We start from the raw sequence: 10,933 nt of genomic DNA, 5'->3' as shown, positions 1-10,933 counted from the left end.
ATGTTTAAGTAAGTCTTAGTTCCCAGTGTGATTGTATTTGGAGATTGGGAGGAGGGAGCGGTGTGGTGTAACATCAGTAGTGGGGTTAGAGCTCTTCTAGGAAAAGACTGGAACTCTCGCAGCCCTGTGATCTTTCCAGTGAGCAAATGATGATCTTCAAACCAAGAAAGGGAGCCTGTGGAACCACCTTGATCTTGAACTTTCAGACCCAGAACTGTGAAATATCTGTTTAGATGGCTCAGCGGTTAAGAGCACTGACTGCTCTTTCTAAGGTCCTGAGTTCAAATCCCAGCAACCACATGATGGCTCACAACCATCCGTAATGAGACCTGATGCCCTCTTCTGATGTGTCTGAAGAGAGCTATAGTGTACTTAGATATAGTAATAAATAAATCTTAAAAAAAAACAATCTAACAAAATAAAACAGAAACATTTGTTGCTCGTGCTCCCCGCCTATCCTGTACTGCAGCCTGAGCTGAGACCACCCCCTTGTCCTTTTTCATGTCCTTGCCAGCACTTGAATTGTTTGTCACATATGTATCTCTGCCTAGAAAAGAAATTACATATTCTGCTCTTTGATTGTTTTCTTAGAATGTGAGATAAAGAGATTGCCATCAGTTTTCAATAAATATGTTAGAAGACTAGTTTCTAGATTCTACTGTTAACTGATGATAAGTTGGTCCCTGGTGCCAATTGTTCCAAAGAGAGCTTTTTTTTCCCACAAGAATGAAAGATAATTGGACTTGATGGGTTTTATAGAAGAGGAGGAGGAAGACAGAGTTAAAATGGGGTAAGGAGTGGGGGTGGATCTCAGTGGAGTTAGGGAGGAATAGGAAGTGAATTTGATAAAAAATACATTGTATAAATATCAATTTCTAAAAACAAATAAAATATGTACTTTTTAAAATAGCAGGAAATGGAGCTGCTGGCCACTAGCATGGCAGTTATAGAACTGTAAAGTGAAAGGTGATAGCAAGGTGATTATTTAAAATCTACGCACAGGGCATAAAAGAAACTTACATACACTGTCTGTAGTTTATGGCCACTGAAGGTAATGCATTACGAGTATCAGAGAGCAGGAGAGCCATTGTTCGTTGTGACAGATTTAAAAGGATTTGTTTTTTATTTTGAAGCTTGTTTTGTTTGATCTTGACCTGTGCTAACTGCATATTTGAGCCTATGGGGGGGGGGGAGCTGAACAACCCACGTTTTCAGTCCATTTGTTAGGCAAAATATGAGGAAACATGGTCTATTTTATCAATTTTTTTTGTTTCGAAATGGCTATTTAAGTACAGATAACAGTACACACGGCAAACTGGAGGAGCAGGTCTTGCTGCCTTAACCAACCCACCTGCTACCTGATCTGTGCACTCAGCCTGAAGAGCCAGCTATGCACTGTGGTGCAGTACATCTGGAGGCCTGCCCAGCCCAGCCCCAGGAGCAGGAAGAACCCTCAGAACGAGCATGTGGAGGTTGAGAGAAATCGCACAGGACGTCCTCCATTTGTGTGATTTCAGAACAGAGTGTGGGGTGGGAAGAGAACCACAAACAATAGGGAGAGAAAAATTGAGGGAAGGTCACTACATTTTGCTTACAAGAACTAGTCATGTAATGTGAAATATGGTGAGGGGCCCCCAGTTTGCGGAGTACAGACCACTTGCTTAAAACAACCAGCCTTTCTTCTTAACTAAGTTGGTTTGGAGGTGGTTCTGTTTGCACTGATAAAGCTGAATACATTGAGACATTACCATAAATCCTTTTGTAAAGAATTTTACTTATGTGACTGTGCCTGTGCGTGTGTGTGTGTGTGTGTGTGTGTGTGTGTGTAGCTCCGGAGTATACAGATGCCCACAGAAACCAGAAGAGGATGATGTCAGATAACCACACCCCCACCCCAGGACTGGAGTTTCTTTCCCATTTGAGCCATTGATATGGATGCTGGCTGGGTTCTGAAGTCCAAGCCCTCTCCAAAAGCAGCAAGCACGCAAACCAACTCTTACAAAATCATAGGATGATTATTTCAAACAACTGTGTTTAGCACCTATCCTGCATCAGCATTTGCCTAATTGTGTAGCTTTGCTTGGTTTTGTTTCTTTGCTATTTAAGACAGGGTTTCTCTGCATAGCTTTGGCTGTCCTGGAACTCACTCTGTAGACCAGGCTGGCCTGGAACTCAGAGATCCGCCTGCCTCTGCCTCCCAAGTGCTGGGATGACCACTGCATCCTTGTGTGAGCTTGCTCCACAACTGCCAAGTTGTTTCCGGAGTTTTGGTGGTGGTGGTTTTTTGTTTGTTTTTGTTTTTTCCAACTGAAATAGCATTTTCCAGTAGTTAACACAGCTAGGAGGTAGGTGTACTCTGAGGACAGAGGGGAATTGGGTGATGTGCCAAAACACCCAGATACCGGGGTTCTGAATCCCAAGCCTTTAAATGGCTGTGATTGGATAATTCCTCTCTAGTGGAACCCCCCATCATTCCTTTGCACTGTTCTCTCTTCTTACAAAAAGGCTAAAACAGTCAAATATGGCGGTGAGCACCTCTAACCCAGCACTCAGGAGATGGAAGCAGAAGGAAACAGAAGCAATCATAATAGCAAGTCTGTGTCCAGCTGCTCTATGTGCCTCCTGGACCTGCCTCAAACAAACAAAGCGCTAAAAAATAAATACATCTAAGTTTGACTGTGGCGTGTGCTTAGCCGCAGGTGTGCGTGTGTATACACGCAATTTCACCGTGCAAAAGCAAGCAGTATATGGGGCTTCGGAGCAGAACTTTTCATTGCACAGGTACCAAGACACTTCTGTTTCTGAAAAAAAAAAAAAATATATAATAAAGTTTCCGAGTAGCGTTTGCTTGCAGAGAATTCTGGGAACCAGATGTGGGAAACATTTCTAGCTATGCCCACTTGCTTGCAGACGCTTCTCTCTGCTGTTACACAGGGCAGTATTTTAGGGGAAGCCACATCCCAGATCAGCTGGGGACCCAGCGGAATTTGTAACCACCGGTGACTGTCCGGATGGTGAAGGCTTTGCCCTGGGGGAAAGCCAGGGTGCGGATGGTACTGTGGCTGCGGATGGGCGTGCTGAAGGAGCCGCCTTCCTCCAGCTCACTGTGACTCAGATTCACCGAGCTGGCGCTGCAGTCGGTGCGCAGTCCTCGGAAGGCGCCGTGGAGGTTCCTGGAGCTGCAGTCCTTGCTGTCTGGCTCTGGCTGCAGCCTGGGCCGCTTAGGGTCACGATTGTGCAGGGCTTCCTCGCAGCGCTGGGAGATGTCTCTGAGGATGGCGTCCACTTCCGCGCAACCCTGCCCTGCTTGCCCCGCAGCACAGAACAGCTCCTCCAGGCTCCTTTTCGTTGTTGCCTTGATCTGGAAGGGCTCGGCAGGAGACTGCGTGATCATCAGCTTCTGTGAAAGATGAGGGAGAGCCCTGGAGCCAGGGGGACTCGCCTGGAGCCGCGCTGGAAAAAAAAGAGTCAGGTGCGCGCTACTCGAGGGACACCCAGGGGCCCCAACACAAGCTCACTGTCACAGTTCCGACCGTGTCCCGCGCGCCGGTCCACTTACATCCAGCACTGAGGCCAGGTGCCGGGTCCGGCTGGCGAGTTCTTTCAGCTGCACGTTCCTCTCCCGGAGCGAGGCTATCTCCTCCTGCTTCTGCGTCAGCGTCACGTGCAGCTGCAGGAGATCCAGCATCAAGCAGAAGCCACAGTGCTGGGTCTGCTCTTCAGGAACTAACTCAGACCCTAACTCATCGGGTCTTATCAGGACAGAAGACCCACGGGTTTTTATTGCCTGACAGTAGCCAATTATTTGACTTTTTTTTTTTTTTAAAAGGAAGTACTTCAATAAACTGTATCTCAATTATACTTTAGTGTGTTGTTGGGTAGTAGTCACGAGTACTGATTTGGTCAGCAGGCCCTCTGAAAGTCAACCATCCTATGTCTCCATTTCTGTATCTATAAAACGGGGCTAGATTGTCTAGCTTGTGTTGTATCAACCAAGAGAAGAAAGTAAATTAATAAACACAGGGTCAGACACATAAAAACCTGTCCATAAATATAGTTAGTAGTATTACCAATCGGTGGGACTCGAGAGCAGTGGTGCACACCACTCAGCACTAGGGGAAACTGAGGCAGGAGGATCGAAATTCTAGGCAAGCCTGTGTGTGATACACGGTTAGGTGCAGGAATAGACAGGCGTGGGGAATGCAGCCCAGTTGATAGAGTACTTGTGCATGAAGCCCTGTTTTAGATCTCCAGTACCACAGAAACCAGAAATGGTGATGCATATCTCAGAAGTTCAAGGTCACCCTCTCTAAGATAGGGAGTTAGAGGCCAGCCTGGGCTACATGAGACCTTATCTTGAAAAGAAAAGAAAATGAAAGAGAGACAAAAAAAAGAGGTGGGACTCTATCATCTCAGTTTAGCAAGTTCAAAACCAGGTTGGGCCAGGGAGCAATACCAGCTATGAAAACCACTGGGTCCACAGAAGCACATCTCAGCCATTACACCTCCCAACTTGTGCTCTACACCAGACCCTGGCTCTATTCCAAAATTCCCAGCCAGCAGCATCCCTACTTGGTTATTCTCTATGAGAGCAGTCCCCAGTGCCCTCTGGTTCTGGTCAGCCACCTCCTTCCAGTACTGCTCCGTTGGTGGTGGCGGCAGGTCTGGAGACCCCAAGGCAGGTGGGTCCAGCGATGGGGAGAGGCAGGACCCGAAAGACGAAACATCACAAGGGGAAAAGGGAAAGTCACTGTTGGTCAGGGGAGGCGACATCAAAGAGGATGAATCTAGGAGAAAGCGAGAGTTGGACTGGCTGCCCCCAGATCGTGCCCAGTTGGCACAGTGCCACGGGGACAACAGCCACCCAGACAGTTGGGTTTAGTATGAGCTTTCTTTATAAGACAAAGTCCATGGTCCCCAGATTCTTGCTATTTTGTTCATAGGCTCCAAAAGCTCTATACACCTGCTGAGCTAACCTGAAGCAAATCAGGCAAACCTGCTGGAACATGGAAAGCATACAGTTTTGCTCCTTTGTAGACCCTTTTTACTTAACGTCTGTCCCACCATCACAGTAGGGTCTTTATTCCCAGAACCCACACTGGGAAATCCATAGAAGCACTAAAGACCAAGCCATGTGATTTTTCCCATTGAAGGGAGAGGATATTCTCAATTATGATTCTAACTCCCTGGTGTCATCCCATCCATCATTTAACTGCAAAGGGGACTGCACTTGCCTGCAATGAGGTCATCCATTGCATCTCTGAAATTCTGCAGGTTGAAGTCTTCTTCAGTTTGCAAGGAGGGGTTCTAAAACAAACCAAGGGTGTGAGCCAGTCGACTCTGAATCTGGGCTTCAGAGAGCAATTCTGGACAGACAGACATCCCCAGAGGTTGTAATGCTAGTCTGCACACACTCTGGCTCACAGCCAGAAAACTCAAGTTTCGTCTGACCCATAGAACAGTAGGCTTGCCTTGGGCCGGCAGTGAGTTCTGCTTCTGCAAATCTCACATACCACAGGTGCAGCAGTCCATCCTCTGGCTGTGCCAATGCAGCTGGGGTTTGGACAGCTGATCGGAGCTTCCCCATAAATGAGTCATCACTGACTCCTCCTGATGTTCTGTGCACCTACAGAACTGCCACTCCATCTTAAACTACCCCCACATCCTTACCTCTCGAATGGTAGAGAGGATGATATTAATACCAGGTCAGGCACAAAGGCTTCCAAAGGCTAGGGGCTTAAAGTGCTAACCACTTCACCCATAAAGGGAAGGGAAGGGTGAGCTGCCAGTAAAGGGGCCAGGGATACTCTGAAAAGACATCTGCTCACAGGGCTGCAGCAGCTATGGTGTCTGGTTTGTTTTTGTGTTTTGTTTTCACGGTCTTTAAAAATTGGAGGTGGCTTTTCTCCTATGGTAGGGCACCCATTCCATATTGCCTGGCCAGAGTTCCCAGGTTCCTGAGTGAAGAAACTGGTGATAGATAGATAGATAGATAGATAGATAGATAGATAGATAGATGGATGGTGGGGTCTAGGCACTTTCCAGTTTCTCTTAAGAGATGGACATTTCAACTTGATGACATTTTCTTTTTAATGTAACCTCTCAATTAATATTCCCACCAGTGTGGGAAGCAGGCAGGGCCCACAGAATGCTTCCCCTACTATTGAGAGGTAATCAGAAGCCTGTAGAAGATAAATTACTCAACACCTGGTGAGCCAATGTCTGATCCGTTCCTCTCTCCTGGCTCCCTCACTGTCTGTCTTTATAGGGTTCCCTGGCTTCCTTGGAAGTGTCAGAAAGTGGGAGGGGAATCTCTAGGACCGTGGTGTGAGGGGATCTATCCCAGACACCCAGCAGAAACGTTTACTGATTCTATTAATGATTCTTATCTTTGTATTAATCATTTTGTTCTCCCCAGAGCTCTCCTTTACTAGTCATATGTTTGGGGGAAGTGAAACTTACCCTGATTCTAACCCTATCTGGCCCTACTTTCTTTTTTTTTTTTTAATTTATTTATTACATGTAAGTACACTGTAGCTGTCTTCAGACACTCCAGAAGAGGGAGTCAGATCTTGTTACGGATGGTTGTGAGCCACCATGTGGTTGCTGGGATTTGAACTCCGGACCTTCGGAAGAGCAGTCAGGTGCTCTTACCCACTGAGCCATCTCACCAGCCCCTGGCCCTACTTTCAAAGTACCGTATTCCCTCCTGAAAGTATGAGGCCAGATGACCTCCGCACTTGCTGGACATTGAGGATTCTGGGTAGCCACTCCCACCACTTACCTTAAGAGTCTACTCCTGGACACCCCCTGTTTGGAATCACTCTGAGTTCTCCCCAAGGTTGTAAAAGCCTGGGAGTGGAGTCCTTAGAAATGTTACTCAACTAATACCTCGCGGTGCTCACAAATTCAGCAGAGTTCTTCTGTAAGGGGCCTGTTCCAGTGGGCTTAATGGTCCCAGCACTTGTTGTTAGAAAACTGGAAGTACCTCTTCCTGTGGATTTATCCTTCACCTGGATAAGACTACCTGTCCTTCTGGACACTTCATGTCCCACCAAAGAAGCATCAAGCCCTTGGCTTCTAAGGCACCAGAGCTGAGAGGTGCCTCTGACTGGGATGTGTCAGCGATGGCAAGATGTGGAAATTGGATGAGTTAAGATGACATATTTAGAAGGAAGGGGAGGGGGAGTCTCTCTTCCTCAAGACGGCAAGAAACTAGAATTTTGCGGCGAGCAGAATAAGATTTTTTAAGCAGCCAGATGCCCAACGTCCATCTCTGAAGATGGACCGTTTTCCACTAGCTTGTTTACAGAGTCCTTTGTCCGTTTCCCCCAGTGACTTCCATACTTCTTTAGTACCCATGAAATACAAATGGTTCCCGAGGGCCTGGAAGTGGGTGACAAACAAGACAGTTATTCTATTCACAGCTCCTCGGCCCACCAGCTCCAAATTGCCTTGTTCATATGAATGACAAGGGGCCCTGCAGTAAATGTCAGCCAGACCGGCTCTGGAAACGAGAACTTAAGCACATACTACAAGGGAGGGGAAAATTGGGGTCTAGGAGGTTTGGCTTGCTGCACTCTGCTCAATGCACCTGTGCTCCCAGTCCATCTTGAGACCTTTGAGGAAATAAACCCATCAGTTTTCTGGTTGGGTGGTTGGGTCGATAGTTGGCTGTGATCCGCTCAAGGGAAAGAGTACCTGCGACGCGGACGAATCACCACTAGGAGACGCTTCGGTTCCGAGCAGCGAGGTGCAGTCGGCGAGGTCCTGCAGGTCTATGGTTGTGAGAGCTGCGCGGGGGAGATCGGGAGACAGGCACCCAGCGAACCCTAAGCCTCTGCCAGGTCGCCACCAGGACCCTCAGTGAGGACCTCGGAACCAGGGGGAGAAGGGGCTGCGGACCGTGTGCGCGTCACCCACCCGGCATGGATAATCGGGTTGTGCAGGTGCCTCGGGGCTCACCTGGCAGTGGGGCGGGCTCTGCGTCCGGAGGGTCCTCGTACACCGCCACCGGGCTGCCGCCACCGCATCCCGAAAAGGACTTCCACGAAGGAACGAACTGGCCAGGCACAGAAACGGGGGATGCACATGGTCAGCGTTCGGAGCGCCGGGCTGGCAGACTCTCCCAGAGCCAGGACCACAGCGGGAGGATCCCCACCTTCCTCTCCGGCTTCCCGGGCTTGCCGAGGGTCCGCCGCGACAGGTCCAGCATCCTGTTGGGGCAGATGCTGTCGAAGGCCCGGCGTCCGGCTGCGCTGCCCTCGCACGCTTGCATCCTGGGATGAAGACCCACACCCAGTGCCGCGGCACCTGTCGGTGCCTGAGGCGGGCGACGGCGCGTGGAAGGGGCAGAGAGGGAGGGCCTGGAGGACAAGGGCTGTGCGGGAGGGGCGGCTCGCGCCTGAGCGCCAGAGGTGGCGCCTTCAGCCCGGGACAATCTGCGCGCGGGCGGAGGCGTTAACCAACCTGGCAACCTGGCTTCCCCCGGGAGCTGTGAGCGCGGGGCCCGGGCCCGCGAGCGCCCTTTGGCGCCGCGGCATCTTGGCCGCGCCAGGCGAAAGGGGGCGGGGATAGGAGAGAGAGCGCAGATGCCACCACCGGTCCCTAGCCTTCCAGTTTGCGGACCGCGGGGATGAGAAAAGTTAGCAATTCTTTGATTTTCTTCTTCCCACTCTAAAGACAAAGCATACAATAAATGTGGAGTGACCGTCGCCAGACTCCCGGAATTTGCCTATCAGGTTCTAGTAGGGAAATAAAGGGTTCTCCCAGGTCAGCCTCTAGATTACAGAAACTGCCCTTAAATCTGAACAGTACTTTGGATTTTGACGTATGGATTTCATTTGATCTCTCATTCTCGCCTACTGCCAAAGCTCTGCTCTGTACTCTAGCCTTGTAACTTTCCCGGAAATGGTGGTGCCTAAGCACATCTTTTTTTAAGGATCAAGAAAAGTGACAGTACTGAAGCAGAGTACTGAAGCCAGTTTGAATCTAGCTTGAGCTGCGTGCTGGCTCATAGGCCAACCTGCGCTAAAAGTGTGTCTCAGGGAGGAAAAAAAGAAAAGGAGAGGATAGGAGAGGGGAGGGGAGGGGAGGGGAGGGGAGGGGAGGGGAGGGGAGGGGAGGGAACGAACATTTATTCCAGTATCTGAAAAACCCTACTGTGGACATTTGCAAATCCCCTAAAATTCTGGTGGCTTCGCTGACTATCTCAGCATTTGGCTGTCTTCTTTACAGCTGGCCTCTCCTCCTACACAGATCTCTTCAAGTCAATTCTCTCCCAGGAAGAAGCATCTTCCAGAATCTGAGTCTACTAGAAAAAGACATCTCTCAGAATAGAGCATCTTTGGATGAAGGGACCTTTTGGGGGACCACCCAGATCAGTCCAATGTAAACAAGCATCTGAAATAGAAATTTGTGTACCTTTCTGCTGGGCACCTTGCTCTTGCCCTATATCAAGTAATATATGTGAAAGACCTTTTGATTTGCACCCATTAGCTGAATTAAGAATCAATATATTCTTAGCAGTGGTGGATAATGGGTGAAAAGACTTAGAGACACCTATTTATAAGAACTGAGTTAAGGTGTGCATCTGAGCTGTGAGGTTGTGGGGTGTGTGTGAGAGAGAGAGAGAGAGAGAGAGAGAGAGAGAGAGAGAGAGAGAGAGAGAGACCGCTCTGGCTTCCATGTGAGAACGCACAAGTATGGAGATTAAACTCCACCAGATCACTAGGCCTTTAAAATAAGGCCTACCTCAGCAGGGTTGTGAAGGTGAGTTAGCTTATGTATGTATGTACAATGGCTGTTACTTAGACAATTTGGTTTTCTTCTTCTTCTTCTTTTTTTTTTTTTAAAGATTAATTTATTTATATGTAAGTACACTGTAGCTGTCTTCAGACACTCCAGAAGAGGGAGTCAGATCTCATTACGGATGGTTGTGAGCCACCATGTGGTTGCTGGGATTTGAACTCCTGACCTTCGGAAGAGCAGTCGGGTGCTCTTACCCACTGAGCCATCTCACCAGCCCCTCCTCCTCCTCCTCCTCCTCCTCCTCCTCCTCCTCCTCCTCCTCCTCCTCCTCCTCCTCCTCCTCCTCCTCCTCCTCCTTCTTCTTCTTCTTCTTCTTCTTCTTCTTCTCCTTCTCCTTCTCCTTCTCCTCCTCCTCCTCCTCCTCCTCCTCCTCCTCCTCCTCCTCCTCCTCCTCCTCCTTCTCCTCTTCCACCTCCTTCTCCTCCTCCTCCTTCTGCTCCTCCTCCTTCTCCTCCTCCTCCTCCTCTTCCTCCTTCCCCTTCCTCCTCTTCCCCCTCTTCTTCCTTCTCCTCCTCTTTCTTCTTTTTTAAATCAGCCTTTTCAGTTAAACTTCCAGCCTCCCATAGCTTGCCCCTGGCTCTGTTCCCTAGTTCTGGAAAATTTAGGAGACAGGTATGAAAGTGTCAGAGGAAGTTTGACTGTCAGACACTAGTGAAGATAAACCCCCAGAATTGCTTCTTTCCACGAGGGCCAGTCTTCAAGGGCCCCCTTGTCACTGAGGACCCCAGATAGTTGTTAGACAGGTGACAGGGTCCTCAACCCCTCCCCTTTCACCATCACAGAAAAGTGTTCCAGTCCCGAGGAGAGAGCATACATATCCAGAGAGCAGAAAGGTCCGGTCTCTGGAGGGATGAAAAAGCTCTAAATGTTCAAGTTGGCTTCTTCCACCCTAATTAGGTTTGGTTTTGTTTTCCTTCATAACTTCTCTCCTCCTAGCACTGTGCAGGCTAGGCTGTTGCTTCTTGGGGGTTCTATTAGGATCTGTGCTTGGGAAGGAGGTGCAACTCTGATGGGTGCCATTATCCCAGTTTTAGAGAAGTGGGCCTTAGATCTCCTAGCAAAATGGCTCCATGGCTACTATCCTCCTCACCCCCACTACAGAAACAAATCCCTTTTAAGCTTA

At 49.0% G+C, this 10,933-nt stretch overlaps 1 protein-coding gene across 2 annotated transcripts; it reads right to left on the bottom strand.

Moving 5' to 3' along the window:
• Window positions 1-1,755: 1,755 nt before the first annotated feature.
• On the bottom strand, window positions 1,756-8,569 carry Mcidas (multiciliate differentiation and DNA synthesis associated cell cycle protein). Of its 2 annotated transcripts, none has more exons than NM_001037914.3 (7): window positions 8,162-8,282; window positions 7,966-8,062; window positions 7,702-7,793; window positions 5,235-5,307; window positions 4,573-4,787; window positions 3,560-3,670; window positions 1,756-3,400 (listed from the first exon to the last, which is right to left on the bottom strand). In NM_001037914.3, the coding sequence occupies exons 1-7, from the start codon at window positions 8,276-8,278 to the stop codon at window positions 2,966-2,968; spliced, it is 1,140 nt and encodes a 379-aa protein (NP_001033003.1). In that variant the 5' UTR covers window positions 8,279-8,282; the 3' UTR covers window positions 1,756-2,965. The 2 variants fall into 2 exon arrangements, with proteins under 2 accessions (NP_001033003.1, XP_006517794.1); XM_006517731.3 differs by having other exon boundaries at window positions 3,308-3,453; window positions 8,162-8,569.
• Window positions 8,570-10,933: the final 2,364 nt, after the last annotated feature.

This window comes from Mus musculus, chromosome 13 (assembly GCF_000001635.26).
Source record: "Mus musculus strain C57BL/6J chromosome 13, GRCm38.p6 C57BL/6J".
Lineage (NCBI taxonomy): Eukaryota > Metazoa > Chordata > Mammalia > Rodentia > Muridae > Mus > Mus musculus.
Note: the sequence above shows the minus strand (reverse complement) of the source record. Positions and strands in the feature narration are given on the sequence as shown.